The sequence below is a fragment of the Vicugna pacos genome, chromosome 2 (assembly GCF_048564905.1).
Source record: "Vicugna pacos chromosome 2, VicPac4, whole genome shotgun sequence".
NCBI classification, from domain to species: Eukaryota; Metazoa; Chordata; class Mammalia; order Artiodactyla; family Camelidae; genus Vicugna; species Vicugna pacos.
Window position 1 is genome coordinate 121,011,425 of NC_132988.1, and position 18,452 is coordinate 121,029,876.

General features: G+C 60.6%; 2 protein-coding genes across 8 annotated transcripts; one reads left to right on the forward strand and one right to left on the reverse strand.

Moving 5' to 3' along the window:
- Nucleotides 1-1,681: 1,681 nt before the first annotated feature.
- On the reverse strand, nucleotides 1,682-12,770 carry TACC3 (transforming acidic coiled-coil containing protein 3). 6 transcript variants are annotated; one of them, XM_015246884.3, is made up of 16 exons: nucleotides 12,509-12,770; nucleotides 10,665-10,827; nucleotides 10,368-10,510; nucleotides 8,108-9,004; nucleotides 7,465-7,540; nucleotides 7,118-7,271; nucleotides 5,407-5,459; nucleotides 5,003-5,106; nucleotides 4,723-4,810; nucleotides 4,432-4,536; nucleotides 3,850-3,926; nucleotides 3,717-3,760; nucleotides 2,987-3,147; nucleotides 2,224-2,330; nucleotides 2,022-2,142; nucleotides 1,682-1,890 (listed from the first exon to the last, which is right to left on the reverse strand). In XM_015246884.3, the coding sequence occupies exons 2-16, from the start codon at nucleotides 10,824-10,826 to the stop codon at nucleotides 1,825-1,827; spliced, it is 2,358 nt and encodes a 785-aa protein (XP_015102370.2). In that variant the 5' UTR covers nucleotide 10,827; nucleotides 12,509-12,770; the 3' UTR covers nucleotides 1,682-1,824. The 6 variants fall into 6 exon arrangements, with proteins under 6 accessions (XP_015102370.2, XP_072803424.1, XP_015102369.2 ...); XM_072947323.1 differs by having other exon boundaries at nucleotides 4,961-5,106; XM_015246883.3 differs by having other exon boundaries at nucleotides 5,003-5,109.
- Nucleotides 12,771-13,009: 239 nt separating this feature from the next.
- On the forward strand, nucleotides 13,010-17,794 carry TMEM129 (transmembrane protein 129, E3 ubiquitin ligase). 2 transcript variants are annotated; one of them, XM_006213047.4, is made up of 4 exons: nucleotides 13,010-13,431; nucleotides 14,915-15,389; nucleotides 16,050-16,209; nucleotides 16,302-17,794. In XM_006213047.4, the coding sequence occupies exons 1-4, from the start codon at nucleotides 13,227-13,229 to the stop codon at nucleotides 16,548-16,550; spliced, it is 1,089 nt and encodes a 362-aa protein (XP_006213109.1). In that variant the 5' UTR covers nucleotides 13,010-13,226; the 3' UTR covers nucleotides 16,551-17,794. The 2 variants fall into 2 exon arrangements, with proteins under 2 accessions (XP_006213109.1, XP_072803451.1); XM_072947350.1 differs by lacking the exon at nucleotides 13,010-13,431 and adding an exon at nucleotides 13,439-13,795.
- Nucleotides 17,795-18,452: the final 658 nt, after the last annotated feature.

Below are 18,452 nucleotides of genomic sequence, written 5' to 3' on the forward strand. Positions count from 1 at the left end.
GCCTGGGGCTGGCCTGGTGGGAGGTTCTGGCCCAGCCCAGGGGCTTGGCCCTTACACTGGGAGCTGGTAGCCATGGCAGGTTCTTGAGCACAGGAGGGACATGCTTGACTTTGGTTGTTGTAAAATGACTGTGGCAGCTGTACCGATGGGGGCTGGAGCCTGGGCAGAGTGGCCCCCTGGGCTCCCGCCCGGCCTTTAGTCCCTCTGAACGCACTGAGGACAAACGCGCTGTGTGCCTGTCGGGGCCCATGGTGTGGGGGTTGCTCCCCAGTGAGGCTGCCACCAGGTTCCAGTCCATGCTGTGGCCCGTGGCCAGCAGCGACCCCTGGTGGCGGCCGGCCTGTGGCTGCGGCCCACCTGGGAGTCCATCCTGGGGAGAAGATGGGTCCTGGGGAGGTCCGGGCTGGGGCCTTCGCCTGAGGCATGCTCAGAGGTCTTCTAACCAGGCAGGCCTCGGCCTGGGTCCCTGTGTGGGGACCCCCCCCCGTGGCTGATGAGAGGAAGTGTCCTTTGCTGGTGGTTCTTCCGTAGGTCTGGTGCTTTCTCGCCCATGTCCTTTGTCCGCTTGACGATGGTGAGGTCTGGGCCGGCAGCACCAGCACCATCGGGAATGGGCTGGGAACGCAGAACCTCAGGCTGCCCTCCTCCTGGTTCCGGGGGCCGCGGTGTGAGGACATGGCTCTAGGTCTCAGTTTCAGAGACGAGTGTCCGACCAGCTCTCTGCCGGCCCGTGCCCAGGGTCCCCTGATGCCCTGTGGGCCAGGACCCTGCCCAGTTCAGAAGGACTTCTGGGGGCTGCCGTACACCCTCCGTGCCTGTCCCTGGAGTTCACCTCCAAGTGCCTCCCCAGCCCCATCCCCTGTATCACAGGGTCACTGAGCAAGGCACCAGGACAAGGGCAGTGCTCTGGCCCGTGTCCAAGGGTCCAGCAAGTGTGTGACGCGCCCCTCCGCTGGAGTGGGCCCTGGGGGACCAGAGATGCAGCCACGGGGGCCGGGGGCGTGGACTTGGAAACCCTACTCAGGCCTTATTTCTTACTTGAGGTTTTAGAGGCAGAGCATTTTTCAGGAGCTACAAAAGTCTGTCCTAGACCGAGAAGCAGCCCGTAGGTTGCCTGACGCCACCTTCTCAGACTCCCTCACTGAACTGGCTCAGGAGACTGTGGGTCTGCAGCCTGGAAACCCAGCGGGAGCTGCTAGTCAGGAGATGGAGCCCCTTCTTCCTTGGGAACGGTCTCTGGGGACAGGAGGCCCTCCCTGCTGTCAAGACAGCTCGGAACTACCAACCACAGGTGTGATCTCGGCACGGCTACGAGACGCACCAGCGACACCTCAGTGACTGTTCGATTAATGGGGCCGAGGCCTTGCCAAGTGACACAAAGCCAGCCCTCACCGTGGCTGGTTGTTCGCTTCCTCACATTAAAACTTTGGTCTGTTTGGATTTTGATCTGTGGTCATGAGGCAGAGATACCACGCCCCAGGACCACTCGGCTGCCGGGGCAGACTTGGGCCCACCTCGTGGTCCCTAGGGCGGGCTGCCCGCCCACATGCCTGCCTGCGCCCGCCGAGCGGCTCCGGAGGAGGTACGGGGCAGGGGCAGGCTGACGGCGCAGAGTGGATGGCAGCCTGGGCGGCTCAGCCTCGGTCGGGCCAGAGCCAGAAACTTTCACTTCAGTCAAGACCAGGAGACTTAAGGGAAACTTTATTTAGTCTTCTTCCTAAAGCAACCTAGTTTAAAAACGAGTTGAGGTTAATAGAAAAGAAAAAAGAGTCAGACAGACACACACACAGACAGGAGAGCCGGGCACCGGTCAGGACCTCCCCATCAGATTTTCTCCATCTTGGAAATGAGGTCGTCACAGATCCTGGTCAGTTCATCGTTTTCCTTCGTCTGGAGGAGGGAAGTCGAATCCTGAGAATTCTCACACAGTGCTCTGAGGAGTCGGGAGCAGCTCCAGGGCTTCTAGAACCAGGGGTCTGCTCCTCCCCGGCTCTGCCCAGACCCTGGGACCCCATGCCCACCTTCTGCTCCACGACCTTCTCCAGGGAGTGGACCCGCATCTGCTCCTTCCTCAGGACCGCCTGCAGCGCCAGAGCCTCCGCCTGGGCCTTGCTGCGGACCTGCGCGATCTCCTCGTTGGCCCTGGAGCAGCGGAGGGCAGGGCTGAGCCCCGACTCGGGGCCTCCTCCAGCCCCGCCCCCAGCCCCAGGCTGCACCACTCACAGCTGGAGCTTCTCCTCCGCGTGGGCCTTCAGCGCCTGGTACCTCTGGCTCTCCTTCTCGATCCTCCCTATGTAGCCCTCCACACATTGCTTCAGGGACTCTTCGTTCTTTAAGGAAGAGTGATGTGAACTCTGACTGATGGCATGCTGCTGTCTGACCGCATTCAGGAGCGGCCTGGGGGACCCCCCAGGTCAGGTGGGGGCGGTTCCCCAGCGCCGGCTCTCTGGTCGTTCGTGAAATAGCAGTGGACGAGGCCACGTGGGAGAAGCACTCCCCATTTCCTTCTAAGGACGGTCTACCACACACACAGCCCCAGGCCTCCCCATCCTGGGGTTCAGGAGGGTCCTCAGACACTGGGCCTCATCCTCTGACACCCACGGGCCTCCTGTCCGTCCCTCAGCCTGCCTGGCACACAGAGCCCACCTGTACGGCCCCTACTCTCCTGCCTCCCCTCCCAGCCCTGGGCTATGGGGGCCGGGTCTCCCAACTGGCCCAGGATGGGTGAAGACAGCAGTGGGGACTGGACATGGCGATCTCTGCAAGGGGACAACCTTGCAGGCATGCACGTGAGGTTGTAGATGACAAAAACGACAGCCAGGGCTGGAACCTGGGGCCCCCACATCACCCTGCTTCCCAGATGCAACCCGAAGGCTCAGCTCCCCGCTGCAGCCTCCAGGCCCCGCCAGCACTTGTCGCCTTGCCTCACTGGAGACAAGGCCAACGCCTGCTGGCCCTACAGCCTCGCACTGGCCCTGGCACCTACCGCACGGTAGCCTTCGATCACCTCCTTCTGTTTCTCAAATCGCTTGAAAAGATCAGAAAAAGACTTCTCCAGGGAGTGCAAGTCTGCAGTAAGCTGGTCCTTTTCCTTCAGAACCTTCTGGATCTCAACTCTGGCAAGTTCCTTCCGTTTCTGGGCCTCCTCTTCAGGAAAGAAAACCAGCACTTGGATGGGGGGCACCCATGGCAAGAGACCAGGGCGGGCGGCCGGAGGGCCCACTGGGGCGAGGTGACGGTCGCTCTCCTGTGAGCTTCCCAGGCAGGACCTAGGGGCCACAAGTGCCCAAGAAACAGCCATTCCCTCCCCCCAGCTCCACCCAGACCCAGAGGCAGTGGATAGTGAACCCAGGGCCCAACTTCAGAGGCCCTGGGAAGAGGTGGGGCCAAGGCGCTCAGAGCCCACAGCCACACCCACCCCAGCCTGGACACGCCCAGTGCCCGGCACCCAGTGGCTGAAGCTGGACAAGCAGCCACCTGGGGGAGGGGGACACCGCAGTGCAGCACCTACGGGAGGGACCCTATCTTTCCTGGCCTTGGCCCCGGATGCCAGCTCAGGGGCTGGCCAATTTTGGGGTTGGTAAGTGCCAGTGGCCCAGAGCCACCAGGCCTCCCTGACCGCCAGCTGCTCCACTGCAGGGGGTGTGGGCATGTGGGCTTAGCTTGCAGGAGGGAGCTGCTACTGGGAAGAAAGGCCGTGGGCGCCCGGCACTCACCCATCGCTTGATACACGGTCCCCTCAAACCCATCCATGATCTTCCTGCGGGAGGAGAGCAGATGTGCCATGAGCGCTGTGGCAGGCGGGTGGGCAGGCGGGCACCCAGGTCCCAGCAGCCACTCAGGCCTCACCCCATCTCCAGGATCCTGGCGTGGAGCTCGGCGCACTGGCTCCTCAGTGCCTCGTTCTCCTTCTGTGTTGCTTCCACCTGCGCGGACCGTAGCTCTGAGTTGGTGCTGGGCACCCTCCCATGCCAGTACCTCCTGTCCCACTCAGCGATCACCGGACTAGGGGGCCTGCATGCGCTGGGTATATGGTGGGAACACCACGTGGTACAGACGTGGTGGGAGAACAGCCTGCAGAGGGCAGGCCCAGTGGCAGGGAGGATCCAGCTGCCGGCTGGGGCCTGGCATGCAGGCCTCCCTGAGAGGGAACAAGCTGGACACCGCCCAGGGCATCACCTAGGCAGCGAGGAGACTTGGGGGCTGAGGCCCAGCCCTGCCAGCTGTCCTGCTTTGCCACCCCTAGGGCAGCTCAGAGTGGTGCCCAACGAGGACATCCAGACCCTCAGCTAACTGGGTGACTGGTGGGGGTCCGTAAGTGGACACCAGGATTCCACGAGCAGCAGCACGAGGAAGACCAGAGCTCAGAGCCATCCACGGGGCTCTCCTCCGGGGCGGTGCCTGGGGGCCCGTCCTCCCGATCATCCTCACCACTGTGTCCAGGTCCCTCTGGCTGTACTGCAGCACGTCCACAATGGGCCCCACGGGCAACAGCGGGCCCCCGGGCCCGAGGTCACATGGAATTGGGCCAAGTGCCTGCGGGGTGATGGAGACAGGCTGGGCAGGTTCCACTGGTGCTCGTCTCCGCCGGTTTCCCAGACGGCACAGCTCGGCGCCCTGGCCCAGCCGACCTCCTGATGCCTTCCCCCAGGTCCCAGAACATAAATCCCACGCCCTTGGAACATGTGTCTCTTTACACCGCGTGGGGAACCAAGCACTTACGGGGACACCCGGGGCGCCGAGGAAGTCCAGTTCCACCAGCTTCGCCTCGGGGGGGCTTCCCGAGGAAGGCGTGTCCACGCCCTGTGCCCTGAGATCGAAACAGAACACACGTGTCGTTTACCTGCAGGGTGGGGTCAGCCCAGGTTCTCCCCGAAGGGCTGAGTGAGCGCCTCGGGATTTGTGGGCCACCCGGCCTGTCAGGCCTCTGGCTCGGCCGGTGTCTGATTCAGGTTCACACCTGCCAGCCCGCCTGTCGCCCGCAGACAGAGGAGAGGCACACCTGCTGGTCTCGGGGGCTGCGGGCACCGGTCTCCGAGGGCTGTCCTGCAGGAGCGGGTCGAACTTGAGGTACAAGGACTGCTTCCTCAGGGCTGACTCCTTAAACTGCTGCGGTAGGGGGAGCAGGTTCAGCGGCATCCCCGACATGCAGCGCCTGGGACAGGCCCAGGCAGATCATGGCCTGCGTGGCGCAGGAGGGGGACACGACTCCGCTGGGAGCAGCTGCAGGACAGGGGCCTGGAGACACCATCCCCACCGGCCAGCCCTGGGCGGACACAGACGCTGCCCGAGTTGAGGAAGCCTGGTGACTGCCGAGCAGGGCAGGGACTCAGGGCTGTTCCAGAAACAGCCCCTTTTTGAGACTCACACTTGAGGAAAGGCTGCCACGAGGTGCAGGATACTCACCGAGGAAGCCCCAAACTGCTCCAGGTAGTCCACTTCAACCCCCGTGCCTAGAACTGAGAGTAGCGGGTGGGTGCGTCACGGCCCGTGGGACTCAGGCTAGAGCTCTCCGGCGCAGGGCTCGGCAGCTCCCAAGCAGCCCCCGCCCCCGGCTCCCTTCCACGGCCCGGTCCGCCCTGGACAGACGGCCCTTTGCTGTAAGGCGGGGCTGCCGCCCTGCTCATGACGCTGGGGGCTGGGTGGTTTTGTTGGGCCACACACAAGGGCTGATAGACCCCCCAGGAGTAACGGCCAAGGGCACCCCTGGCTGAGCAGCAGTGTGCAGCCAGCCCGGAAGAGCCCTTTGTGCTCTGGTGCGACCTTTGTTTACAGATTCTAAAGGTGACTCGTGCCATAGACAGAAACTGACCCAAAATGGATCAAAGCCCCAAGTGTGTGAGTTAAAACCACAGAATTCTTAGAAGAAAACACAAGGGCACACCCTCGTGACACCGGCTGTGACAGTGACTCATCAGGACTGACGCCAGACGCACAAGCAGCAAGGTGACAGCTTGGGCCTCCAAGGACACAGAGTGCAAAGGCAAGTTTTGCAGATCAGGTGCCTGACGAGGGGTCCCTACCCAGATTACACTAGAAATCTCTGCAACTTGGTCATATGGCAAATAACTCAGCGAAGAAATGGGAAAGGATCTGAGCATATGCTCCTCCAAAGGGGAGACTCAAAAGGTCAACACGCACGTGGACAAATGTGGCTCGTTGGTGAGGGACCGTGACATGCAGCCAGCACCGCGTGCAGGCGGGACGCAGTGCAGCTGGCCCTTGGGTGCTGCCCATGGAGGGGTAAGAGGTGCGGGCCTGTGGAGAACGGCTGGGCAGCTCCTCCCACAGTCAGCACAATGTGACCAGGTCCCTCTAGGTACATCTGCCCCAGAGAAGTGGGCCATGCACGGCCACACGTAAACATGTACGTGAGTGTTCCCAGCGGCCTTAGTCGTAACAGCGCAAAAGTGGAAACCATCCCGAAGTCCATCGACTAGTAAAAGAAGAAACGAGATGTAATTTCCACATGGTGGAATGTTGCTTAGCCATAAAAGGAGGTCCTGACCTGAAACGGACCTTGTTGTCCAGTGAAAGACACCAGACACAAAACCGCACATTGTGTGCCTCCAGGTCCCTGGCCTAGTGGAGCGCGTCCATGGCTTCTGGTCCCACCTATGTGCGGAGGGCCCCACGGCTGTCCTGCCAGAGAAGCCCTGCGTCCACATCCTGTCTCCACTGCACCTGTGGGCTCTTACGTAACCCAAACCAAGAGTGTCTCCAGTTGCCTTCTGTCTTGCGAAGCAGCTCAGTCACAAGCCCTCACTGAGCTCAGCTTAGACCCAGGGCTCTTCCAGCCCTCCTGTCATCTCTGTGGGGTCCTGTTTCAAACAGCATGTCCCCCAGAACAGTGAGGCCCCAGCTGCCTCCGGACTGCACTCGAGCTGTCTAAGCCAGGGCTTCTGCCCAGTTTTCTGAGCCTAAGATTTTTTTTATGTCACAGGCATCAGCCCTGTTCTCCTGAAAATGCCTATCTTTTGATAAACCAGAAGTTTCTGCTTGAATCACTGAAGTCAGGGAACAGAGCTGCCTGCAGGACAATGGCAGCAGGTGCCACTGAACATGTGCTCGTGAAATGTTCCGAGCAACCTGGCTGTGAGGACAGACAGCGACGTACCCTCAGTGGGGTCTCGGAAGTGCTCCCCAGTCAGGTCCAAGGCGGGCTCCAGGCCCTGAGGAGCAGGGGGCGTGGGGTCAGCAGGTGCGGTCACTGGCTCAGTGCTCGGGCTGCTAGTGGGAGCTGGTGCACCCGAAGAGCCTGCAGATCCCTCCTGGAAGGGAGGTCGGGGTCACCTTGGGGGCTTGGTTTGGGCACCTCATGTAGTCTCGTCAGGACGAGGGACATGGGGGTGGGGGTAGGGGCAGCAGCCTGTGCCCCCAGGCCCCCTCCGCCCCGTTACGATACCCAGACATGGTGACAGTGCAAGGATGTGTCACACTGGGGTGCCCACCCGCACTCCGTACCTCACTTGCAGCTCCTGTGGTCCCCGCCGGGCTCTGTACCCCAGGTGTGTCATCTGCTGAGGCTGAAAGCACCTGCCTGAAGAGACAGGGTCTGCAGGGCCTGTGTCCCCACTGCCACTTCGGCACTCACCTGCCGCCTGCCCTGCAAACCCCGCCCAGCAAGCCAGGCACGGGGCCAGCTGAGCAGCCCGGCAAAGCCGGCCCCCAACCTCACCTGCACGAGAACCACTCCTCAGAAGGAGCTCTGAGGTCACTCAACTCAAGGAAAAGCAAACCACGAGGATCCACGTATCCCCCCCATCAGGAAACCGCAGCAGGAGCTGGGTGGGCTCCTCTGTGGCCACACGCCCGCGGCGGCCACGAAGCTGCGTCCTGGGAGCTCACGCCAGGAAACTCGGGCTCCCCTGGAGCCACGCTGCCTCGGGGAACCCTAGGGACTCTCTGCTAGGAGCTTTCTAGACCTCCCGGGTGGGTCACAGCACAGGACGCCCCCTGTGAGGGGCCGACGTCACTCCTCTGCTTCTTATTCCCAAGAGCTGCGTCTGCCCTGGGCCTCTCGGGGTGCAGGTGGCACATCTGGTCTGGGGCCCACGGGCGCCCACACCCTGGAGCTGCTGCCCTGCCACCACCCCCCGACACTCACTGGCTTGGTGATGAGTCCTCTGCGGCTGCAGGCCTGGCTGGCCTGCTCTGGGGGTGCTCCGGGGGCCAGGCCTCTCCGTCACCTCCACATGGGTTAAAGTCTGGGTCATCCAGCTTGTCCCCATCCAGGCTGCCAGACCTTCGTGGAGGGGGATCAGGACCCTCGCCCGCAGCCATGGTGGCCTTTTCCTGCCTCATCTCTGGTCTCCTTGAGGGAGGTTTGAGACCTGGGGCCGTCCCTCGTTTCCTCAGTGGAGGTGGCTTTTTGCTGGTGGCATCATCAGGGAAGTCAAATTCTAGCCTCACAGGCCTGCTTCTCAAAGAGCTGGCCTCCTGGACCCTGCCCTCCTCACTCTGAGAACTGGGGGCTGGGGCCCCTCCAGCCTCCACACGGCCGACCAGGGCAGTGGCCTCGGGGCCCACAGGGCCCTCGTCAGGCAGGTCTGTGTGGGGCTCCCCTGCGTGGGCTCCTCCGGGGAGGGTACCGGGAGCTGGAGCAGCCCCCACGCATGAAGCAGGAACCACATCCGGGTTTTCTCCTGGGAGGCTACATGGGTCCTCTGCTCTGTCTGTGTCTTGGGACACCATCCCGGGAGGGTGTTCTAGAATCTTGGGTGTGGATGCAACACTTTCCTCTGAGGAACGAGAATGGACATGCTCCTCCCAGGCTTGTTCAGGGCTGCTTGACACTCGTCCTGAAGATGCCACTTGGTTTTCAACACTTTCTGGCATTTGAGGGAAGCTTGAGGGACCCAGACCGGCACAGGCGGGCCCACTGGGAAGCCTGTCTTCAGACGCTGGTCTCACGAACCCTGGAGGAAGGTTGGCCCCCTCCACTGCTGGCTTCTGCAGAATTCCATTAGTTGTCCTGGTCTCTGTTTCCTGGGTAAACTGTTGGCTTTTAGAAACAGACTTAGTTAACACAAATGAACCAGTTAGGTTTTCATTTAGATTTCAGTCTGCGTGAAAACATTAGTTAAAGAAAGAAAAAAAAACATACAATCATACAATCAACCTTCCCAGGTTAACTTTCCAAGCGCAGTCTGCTGGCGGCTACCTGGAGACCCAGGGTTCCAAGGCAGATGGCGTGGAAACGCCAAAGGCAAAGGATCAAAGGCCAGGCTCCCCTGTCAGCTGGGGCCTAGCAGCTACGTGGTCAAGGACAGTCTGGGCACAGGAGGGTCAGGCTCCTCACTGGAGAGCAAGAAAGATGAGGTCCAGGACACTGCCTTCAGGCCTGCCCACCCTGGGTCCTCCTGGGCCTCCCGCGCCTCCCCTCTGTGGCCCTGGAGCAGCCCGGAGGCAGAGTCCCAACAGCTGGGTTTCCCTTCCCTTGTGGGGCTGTTACAGAAGAACGGTATTTGATCACTCTAATCTCATTAGCTGAATTTCAAAATGAAGAGTAAAAAATCTAAAGTTGGAAAGCAGCAAGGAAAGGGGAGGAGGGATTCAGGAGGAGGAGGAGGGAACGTGGCCCGAGCACATTTCACTCGAGTTAGGTGACGGGGACATTAGCGATGTTTTGCTTTTACATGTTTCTCTGAAACCTGTTTAAAAGAAAAAGCAAGGTCTAAAACAGTTTAAGTCAGCAAAAGTCAGGACCAAATGCGCCAGCGAGGCCCCTTCTCACCCAGACGCAGAGGGTCCCGGGCCTGCCCACTTGGTCCGTCCTAATCTGGGGGCAGCGGACTCATCTCCAGACTGAGGCTGGAAAAGCCTCGGCTTTGCTTAGGCTACCAGTACATCCAGTAAAACGCCTCGGCCAGGGCAGGCTGCGAAGAAGCTGCTCTTGATTAAAGTCAGGTGCTTAAAACCTGGTCCGTCAGACGCCACTGGCACTCTGACTAGATTAACAGTTTCTCTGCCTTCAGAGGTAAGATCTGTCTGTGAGCTTTCTCCAGGGCTGGATGTGGAGAACATGAGGCTGACTTGTGAGGAGGGAGATCCCAGTGGAATGCTATAAAAGCAGCAAACCACAGAGCAGCCCCAGGAGAGGAGGCCAGGACATTTCACGAAGCCAGGGAAGCAGAAACTACGGCCAGTTTGTTGGCAAGGATGCAGCAAAGGTGCGGAACGCACATTTAAACTCACGCTGCTTCGGGACTCACTCTTCAGGAACAAATGACTTCTGAGTACTCTGGCCATGCACGACACAAACCCAGAGCAGAGACCAGCTGGATGTGACAAACAAGACAGACTCTTCCTGCCACGTCCGTCAGAGAGGTCACAGCTGCAATACATCAGACGGCACCGACACTTACTTCTCCTTCTGGGTCCAGACTTGGTGAGAGTTTTCTAATCCAGGGGTGTCGCCCAGAGCTAAAAAAACTTCAAGTTTGCTGCTCATGCTGGGACTTAAAATCCTGTGTGTCTGCGGATCCCGCAGAGGTGTCTGAAAAGTCACCTGTTGGGGAGGGAGGAGGGCTCCTAGTCAGTAACTCACATCTCCAAGCACCATGCCCTGGCAGCGCAGTAAGTCCCCGGGAAAGCAGGTCCCAGGATGACTGCACCTGTGACACTTGGTAGATTTAGATCTATACAGGGGGAGACATGCTCACCTTCACTGCTTTGGCTGTGCTCTTGGGTGGCACATTTTCTTTCTGTGACAAACGGAGTACAGGCAACCTTCCGGTAACTTCCAGTGGTGAAAACAGGAAGTCATAGTTCTCTGTGCTTTTGTCATCAGTGACATTCTCGTCACTGAAGATGTGCAGACTCATTCTGGAAAAACAAACAGTTTTGTGTCAGCAGCAGGGCATGTTGTCTGGACGCATGTATGTGGAAAGGACAGGGCTGACCCCATGGTGCTGAGTGAGGACATCCCCCTGCCTGCACAGGTGGGTCACACCTTAGGCAGCATGTCCTCTGCCAGGCAGTCCCCTCCCTGCTTTGGGGGGAGCTGCCACCTCCCAGGTGCAAGAGCTAAAGGGGTCCCCAGCCCTCAGGGCAAGGAGGGAAAACCATGTCGACGAAATAACTTGAACTTTGTGGGTAAAGGCTGGGAGACAGGTAAGGGCTGATCTGTGATGACACTGGATGAGGCATAGGAATCTTCGTCTCCCTGCAGGCCTCGGTGTCAGAGTTGGAGTGGGCTACCAAACTGGTGGAGGATGGGAGAGCAGACAGCACGGCAGCCTGCACTCTGCCTATGGGGCCAGGAAATGGGGACCAGACAAGGTGTTGGGAGGGTGGAGGCCCAGAGGAGGAGCCAGAGAAGGTAACAAGCAGCAGGGTGCAGAATCGTTTGCAGGGAGTCAAGTGGCTTCTACATCAGAGTCTGCAGAGTAGAAACACACCAGGGGCCTCCAGCTGGGCCCAGAAGTTTCTAGAGCAGTCCCACTTCTTCCCAAAGTCTTTGTCATGGTGACTGACGTGGCCTCCTGAGTCCAGGAGTCACCAGAGAACTGGGCGTTGACCTGCCCAAGGGGGCACCACAGATACTTGCTAGTAGTGGGGGCCCTGGGGACTGCGGTTTAAAGAGGCTGGGTGGCTGGGGCAGAGGGAGTAGGTAGGGGTGGCCTTGGAAGAGGTGAGGTTGGGGTGGGAGGTCAGGGTGACCAGCCCCCTTGAAGGGTGAGGCCAGGGGTCGGGGGCGCTGGTGTGGAGGACCGGGAGGGGCAGGAGGGAAGTGGGGAGTCAGAGGCTCTTGCATCTGGCCAGGGGTTGGGTGGTCAGCCCTGCTTTGCCAACAGGCCCACACACTGTGTGTGGAGGCAAGAAAAAGAAGTGTAAGTCAAGAGTAACTACTAGTTTTGGCCTGAACAGCTGGGTAAAACGAGGGGGACATAAGAGGGAGACAGACTTGGAGGCAAACTCCCTCTGCCGGAGAAGGTGGGAGAACAATGATGGCAGCCTCTATGGGTCTGGCTTCTACTGAGGAGGGGGCCGCGAAGGCGGCTCCAGAGCGAGGAGGGGCCGGGTCAGGAGGGCAGGAAGACTGGCGGCCCCAGAGAGCGGGTCTTGCGGGATCAGCGGTGCGGGAGCGCAGAGCCCAGGTTTCTGCGGCAGGTGCGGCAGGAATCGGCGATGGCTCACAGGTGGGGCTACGCCCAGAGGGTACGGACAGCAAGCCGGAGAGTATTCGGGGGCGGAGACGTGTCTTTGCAGGTCACAGCCACGGGTGGTTTGCGGCTGGACGAGGTCACCGGGGTGGGGGGGAGGGCGGCGCAGCGGGCCCGGGCTGTTCTGTCTTTGAGGGCGGCAGAGGGACCACCAGGCGTCTCGGAGGCAAGGGTGGGAGGCCGCCGGCTCCGCTCGCGACTGTGGGAAGAGGCGTCGCGGGGGGAGTGCTTCCCGGGGGGAGGGGGCCACGACCAGGGTGGTCGCCACCACGGCAGACAGAGGCCTGGGGCCAGAGGAGGCGAGGCCGGAACCCCGAGCCCGGACCCCGCTGCCGCCTTACCTGTCGGCCGCCGCGCGGAAACAAGAGAGCGGGAGGCGTCGAGTCCGGGAGCCCCTCTCCCCGCCGCCGATTCAAATACCGACGGTTGGCGCGCGCGGCCAATCGGCGTGCGGCTGGGGCGAGACGCACGGAATCGGCGGCCAATGGGAGGCCATGGCTGACGCCGCGCCCATAAGGGGTTCCGCTTCCGGCGCTAGCGGTACGCTGGGCGTGGCGGGCGCTGGAATTCTCGGTAACTGCGGCTCCCACAGCAGGCGATGGGGAAAGGTTGCTCGTGGGCGGGCTGACCGCGCGGACCGCCGTCGCCCAGGAATCTCGAGCTCTGCTGCGGGCGCCCCTAGGCTGCGCGGAAAGGCCAGGGCCCGAGAACCAGTCGCCCGTGTCTCAGTTTCCCCAGCTGTGAAATGGGACCAGGTGCAGCGCCGCCCCCAGGGCAGGTCGTGAGAACCCAAACCCTCGCGAGGACTATCGCGGCGCTCACGACTTCTGCCGGGTGTCGGGCACGGGAACTCCATTTCCCAAAGTGCCCCGCGGGACCCTAGCTCCCAGAGCGCCGCGCGAGTGGTCTGAGAGTGGGGACTCCACTTCCCAGAGTGCCCCGCGCTGCCCGGCGCTTACCGGACCCGGACGCTGGGGCCTGCTCCGGGCGTCCGGGCAGCGGGTTTCGCCCGGAAGGCGGGTTTCTCCCGGACGGCTTCCCGGTGGGGACGGCGGCGCGATGGACAGCCCCGAGGTTACGTTCACGCTGGCCTACCTGGTATTTGCCGTGTGCTTCGTGTTCACTCCCACCGAGTTCCACTCGGCCGGGCTCACGGTGCAGAACCTGCTGTCGGGCTGGCTGGGCAGCGAGGACGCTGCCTTCGTGCCCTACCACCTGCGCCGCACGGCCGCCACGCTGCTGTGCCACTCGCTGCTGCCGCTCGGTGAGCTCGGTGGGCGGGGCGGCGCTCGAGGCCCAGCTCCGGGACCTCAGAGCGAGAAGAGACCGGGGAGGGCGTCCGGGTCAGAGCCTAGGCTGTGAGCTCGTGTGCTCCCAGGAGGGAAGTGGCGGCAGCTGGCCTCTTGCAGGCGGCAGAAAGGCAGGCTCAGGACCCTGCGCGAGGGGATGCTTCACTCACTGGGGCAAGTTGTGAGCTATCGCATGGGGGGCAGCTCCCTGTAGAAGAACGTGAGTTAACTGATGCCAGCATTGGTGGCCTGCCCCAGTCCTTGGAAGGAGGATGCGGGAAGGACAGACAAAGAGCATGACGGCAGGAGGAAGTGTCACGGGTGCAGAGACCCGGGAAGGTGTGTATGTGGCCAGGACGCTCAGATGTTGCCAGGGGCTGTGCTGGGTAGTGACTCAGGTGTAGCCGGTCTCTTTGAGAGGCTGGCTTGAGGCCAGGGGGCTGCCTGCCTCATGGGGATGGAGGGCAGAGAAGAGCCCAGGCCAGGACAGAGACAGCCTGCGTGGTGAGCTCGCTCCACCTAGCTCCCCTGTGAGGCAGGGAAACCCCGCAGGAGGAAAGTGTGGTTCAGAGTTTGGGTTCTCCTGAGGGTTGTGGATTGGGTTTCTGCCCCGGGAACTAAGGATTTCCGAAGCTTCTGGAACCTCTTGACTGCATGCCTCCCACCAGCCTGAGGGGGGCTGGGCAGGACAGGGAAACTGGGAAGTGAGCCAAGTGACTTCCCTGGGCCACACGAGGACGAAATGGTGGAGCCTGGCCTTAGAGTCAGACAAGGAGTTTTTCTTTTCTTAATTTGTTTTGCAACAGCTTTGAAACTTCATAGACCTGTTATCTATTGCTATGGGGCGAGAGAAATTGTATTGGCTTGATCAAAAGTGCTTGCTATTGTTTTTGCAACTTCAAGCCTGTGCTGCGGGTTATTGTCTACCTCGTTATTGACATGCAAATTGGCCCCTATCTGGCCAGCAGGGTCCTGGAGCTGGCTCCCCTGATGTCCTTGTGACATGCCTGTGTCATACCTTGCTCACTGGCACACGATGTTCCGGTTCTGGGATGGCCATGCCCTTTTCTGCCTCCTCAAGAGTGGCTGGCATCCAGAGGCCTGGATCTGGCCCCAGGAGGGCCAGTGGGCAACTCTGCATTGGGTGACATGAGAGCCTTGTATTTTTGCTTTTGTAGGTTTTCCCCAGTACGCATGTGTTATTTGTATGGAACTGAAGTAGTAAGATAAAAATGTTTTCTGCTGACAGGGTAAGGGCTGAGTTGGACCAGTTGTGGAGGCGGGTGAGGCTCACCTGCCCTAGGGTACCATGGCCTTGCCCTGGCCCAAGGATGGAGACAAAAGGAAGCCCCCCCGCCCCCAACAGGGATAGCCCTGTGGACCTCAGTGGGAACCTCCTGGAGAGGATGACAGCCTAGCAGCCCCCACCCCTGCTGAGGCTTGCTCTGTCCCTTGTAGGCTACTACGTGGGCATGTGCTTCGCAGCCTCAGAAAAGCGGCTCTACTTTCCCAGCCAGGCCCCGGAGATCTGGCGGGTCTTCCTCCTGCTGGCGGTGCTGCTGCCCACCATTGCCTGCACCCTTATCTACTACTGGTCCCGGGACCAGTGGGCCCACCACCCCCTGGCCCGCACCCTGGCCCTCTATGCCCTCCCACAGTCAGGCTGGCGAGCTGTCGCTTCCTCCGTGAACACTGAGTTCCGGAGGATTGACAAATTTGCTACGGGGGCTCCGGGTGCCCGGGTGATTGTGACGGACACATGGGTGATGAAGGTGACCACGTACCGTGTGCACGTGGCCCAGCAGCAGGATGTGCACCTGACTGTGACGGAATCCCAGCAGCATGACCTCTCGCCAGACTCGAATCTACCTGTGCAGCTGCTTACCATCCGCGTAGCCAGCGCCAGCCCTGCTGTGCAGGCCTTCGACATCCGGTAGGCTTGCCCACGCCTGGCCAGCACCCAAGATCTGGTGTTTGTCTTACTCAGGAGGCGATGGTGGGTGGGATTTGGTCCCTCCAGTGTGCCCCTCCCTCAGGGCGGCACTGCCCACCCTAGGCCGCCTTGCTGGACCCCTGTCTTCTCAGGTACTCTCAGCTCCCTCCTTCACTTCTCATCTGAGCTGCCTTCTGCAGCTTCTTAGGGGGAGCCCCACAGGGATGTTTGGGGGTCACTGTACCGGACACAGGCTTGGGCTGGAGCCGAGGTCCTCCTGTCTAGTTCAGGCTGTGGCCGGCCTGCTGTGCTCCTCCTGGGACATGCCTTGGGCCTGAATCTACTGAGGGCCAGGCACTCCATGTCTTAGCTACCATCCTTCAACCTTGCTATGTCCTGGGAGGGCGGTGGTCAGCTGGGCAGCACTGGGTCTGTGGGCTCGGTGCTCTGGCCATTTTTGCTAGCTGGTCTTCATCTGGCAGCCAGGCTGTGCCTGAGTCTCCATGTTCCGTGTGGTCATGGGTGCCCCGCTCACTGTGGCACAGACTTGGCCTCCCTGCCACTGCCCCAGGGTCCTTGCCAGCCTGCCTGGGAATGATGGCCCTGCCCTGCAGAGGCCTCAGTCCAGTGGTCCAGCCCAGCAGCAACCACCTCGTGCAGGCTGAACTCCACGGAGTACGGTGAGCTGTGTGAGAAACTCCGGGCACCCATCCGCAGCGCGGCCAACGTTGTCATCCACCAGAGCCTGGGCGACCTGTTCCTGGAGACATTTGCCTCCCTGGTGGAGGTCAACCCGGCCTACTCAGTCCCCAGCAGCCAGGTGGGGGCCTGGGTGGGTGATGGATTCCCACATCTCCTGGGGTGGGCGGCTCTATAGGCCGGGGCCCCTGTGACCACCTTGGCCTGCTGCAGGACCTGGAGGCGTGCATCGGCTGCATGCAGACACGTGCCAGCGTGAAGCTGGTGAAGACCTGCCAGGAGGCGGCGGAGGGCGAATGCCAACAGTGCTACTGCCGCCCCATGTGGTGTCTCACCTGCATGGGCAAGTGGTTCGCCAGCCGCCAGGATCCGCAGCGCCCGGACACCTGGCTGGCCAGCCGAGTGCCCTGCCCCACCTGCCGTGCGCGCTTCTGCATCTTGGATGTGTGCGCTGTGCGCTAAGCCTGTCGGCCTTTCTGGGGACACCACAGGCTCTCTTTTCCCAGCGTAGCAACTCACCTGCTCCCCGAAGCTGCAGAGGGACCAGGGCTTTTGTTTTAAAAAGAAGTTTCCTGCTGCAGTTCTGTCTGCGGCAGTGGGACTGGTCTTCACTGCCTCTGCCTCCACTCTCCGTTCCTCTGGGTAGGGGAAGGTGCTGGACACAGGACGTGCTATCGGTTCCATCTCCAGAGCCTTCTGGGGCCCCTAGCTGGGTTTTGGGAGACCCTGTGGTCTGCCCCAGATGGCCCTAACCTGAGCCACTTGCCTTAAACTTATGGGGCACATAAATTTTAACTGCTCTTTGGTTACATGACAGACCCAAATTTTTCCAGCAGATTTTACATCAGTCTATTCTGCTCCTGTCCCCAAGCTGGCTGTGGCCCTGTTGTTTTGGCACCCTCTACTCCCCATGGAGGACCTGGCACAGAGCCTGCTGATGGAGGGGGAAACCTGGGGTTCTGTTCCAGGGTCTCCTGATGGTTGCAACTAGCCAAGGGCCTTCTCCTACGTGGGTGGCCCCTACCTGCTCCCTTTCCAGGGATACTCTGGGTTTCCTGTCAGGGGCCGGGTGAGGGGCTCGCTGCTTACAGCTGCCATTCCCTTAGTTGTGTGCTTATGGGGGCTGCCTACCCCTTGAAGGGGCATGTACCCACCCATGTGCCTTCTGTTGCTGCTGCAAGTCCGGGGAACAGGCCAAGTCTCAGGCTTCTGGTAGGGAAAACATTGAAGACCAAGCACCACAGCAGCATTCTCTATCCAGACAAGCCTACTGGGACTCAGCACAAGGCTGGCCATAGCCCTGCAGGGTCCACCCGTTTGAGAAGGGGATGTGCCCAGTGGTCAAGGCACTGACAGCTGCATTCCCACTTCCCAGTGGTGCAGGTGGGGAGCAGGGAGGGAACTGCCAGGCCCCAAAGTACAGCTCTGACAGATGTGGCTATTGGAGCAGCCCTGAGCCCCCTAAAAAACCCCGGGATTTGGGAGCGAGATGGCCGAGCTTTGTGGTCCTCAGGGGCGCTCACAGATGGAGGCCGTCAGAGGGGCAGCCAGGAGCCATGCCCAGCCTCAGCCCGGAGTTTCAAACCCTGGCAAGGGAGAGCCAGGCCTGGAGTTTTTTCTACAGAAAGAAGTTACTTAGTTTTATAAAGGTAAATCTATTGTAGGGAAGTGATACGCTATTTAATAAAATGTTAGTATGACCATTATATGTATTTTCTTAATTGCAATGCTTTTTCTTTGGTTAACAGTTGGGGGAAGGCCCTCCTAGAAGTGGCAGCTTTAATGTGCACATTTTGTTCAGAATAAGACGAAAAAGGAGGTCGACTGTAGGAGTCTTCCCCTCTGATTTCCTAGCTGGGGGGCAAGGGTCTCAAAAAGCCCAAGTCCTGGGCACCTTTGTTGAAGGGTCCTGGGGGGTCAGGGGGTCAGCATGCAAGGGCCCATGTGGGGGGACCCGGTGGCCCAAGGTGGTGCTCTCTGCTGTCTGGTGGGGTGCCTGGGTGGCTCAGGACGGCGGCTTGTGTTGGGGAGCTCCTCGACAGCACGTGCTTCCTGCTCCCTTATATCGCGGCTAGACCGCGAATGTATTTAGAAAGCACTACGTGCAACCCATGAAAAAAAGCACAGGTGGACTAGAATTTTCTACATCCCAAGTGTCTTTGACTTTTCTTTCCTCTTGGGCCGTTCCCTTTACCTTGGTTTTGCCGTTGTTGTGTTTGGCACACAGCATCAGCACTTAACGCAAGGAGGCTGGGCTGAGGCCCCGCCGGTTTGGGTACCGGGTGGGGGTCCCGGAGGGCCCGCGGAGGCAGGGAGTTAGCGCGGGAGGTGGCGCTGAAAGCGGCAGAAGTGAGCCGTGCTCAG

Excerpts from the sequence above, each read along its gene's own strand:
- TMEM129 (XM_006213047.4), top strand. The coding sequence starts at position 13,227 with ATGGACAGCCCCGAGGTTACGTTCACGCTGGCCTACCTGGTATTTGCC. Across the intron at positions 15,390-16,049 it reads GTGCAGGCCTTCGACATCCG|GCTGAACTCCACGGAGTACG; the intron begins GTAGGCTTGCCC and ends CACCTCGTGCAG. Across the intron at positions 16,210-16,301 it reads ACTCAGTCCCCAGCAGCCAG|GACCTGGAGGCGTGCATCGG; the intron begins GTGGGGGCCTGG and ends GGCCTGCTGCAG.
- TACC3 (XM_072947306.1), bottom strand. The coding sequence starts at position 10,826 with ATGAGTCTGCACATCTTCAGTGACGAGAATGTCACTGATGACAAAAGC. Across the intron at positions 5,110-5,406 it reads AGCAGTTTGGGGCTTCCTCG|CAGTTTAAGGAGTCAGCCCT; the intron begins GTGAGTATCCTG and ends CCCCTACCGCAG. Across the intron at positions 3,761-3,849 it reads GCCAGGATCCTGGAGATGGG|GAAGATCATGGATGGGTTTG; the intron begins GTGAGGCCTGAG and ends CTCCTCCCGCAG.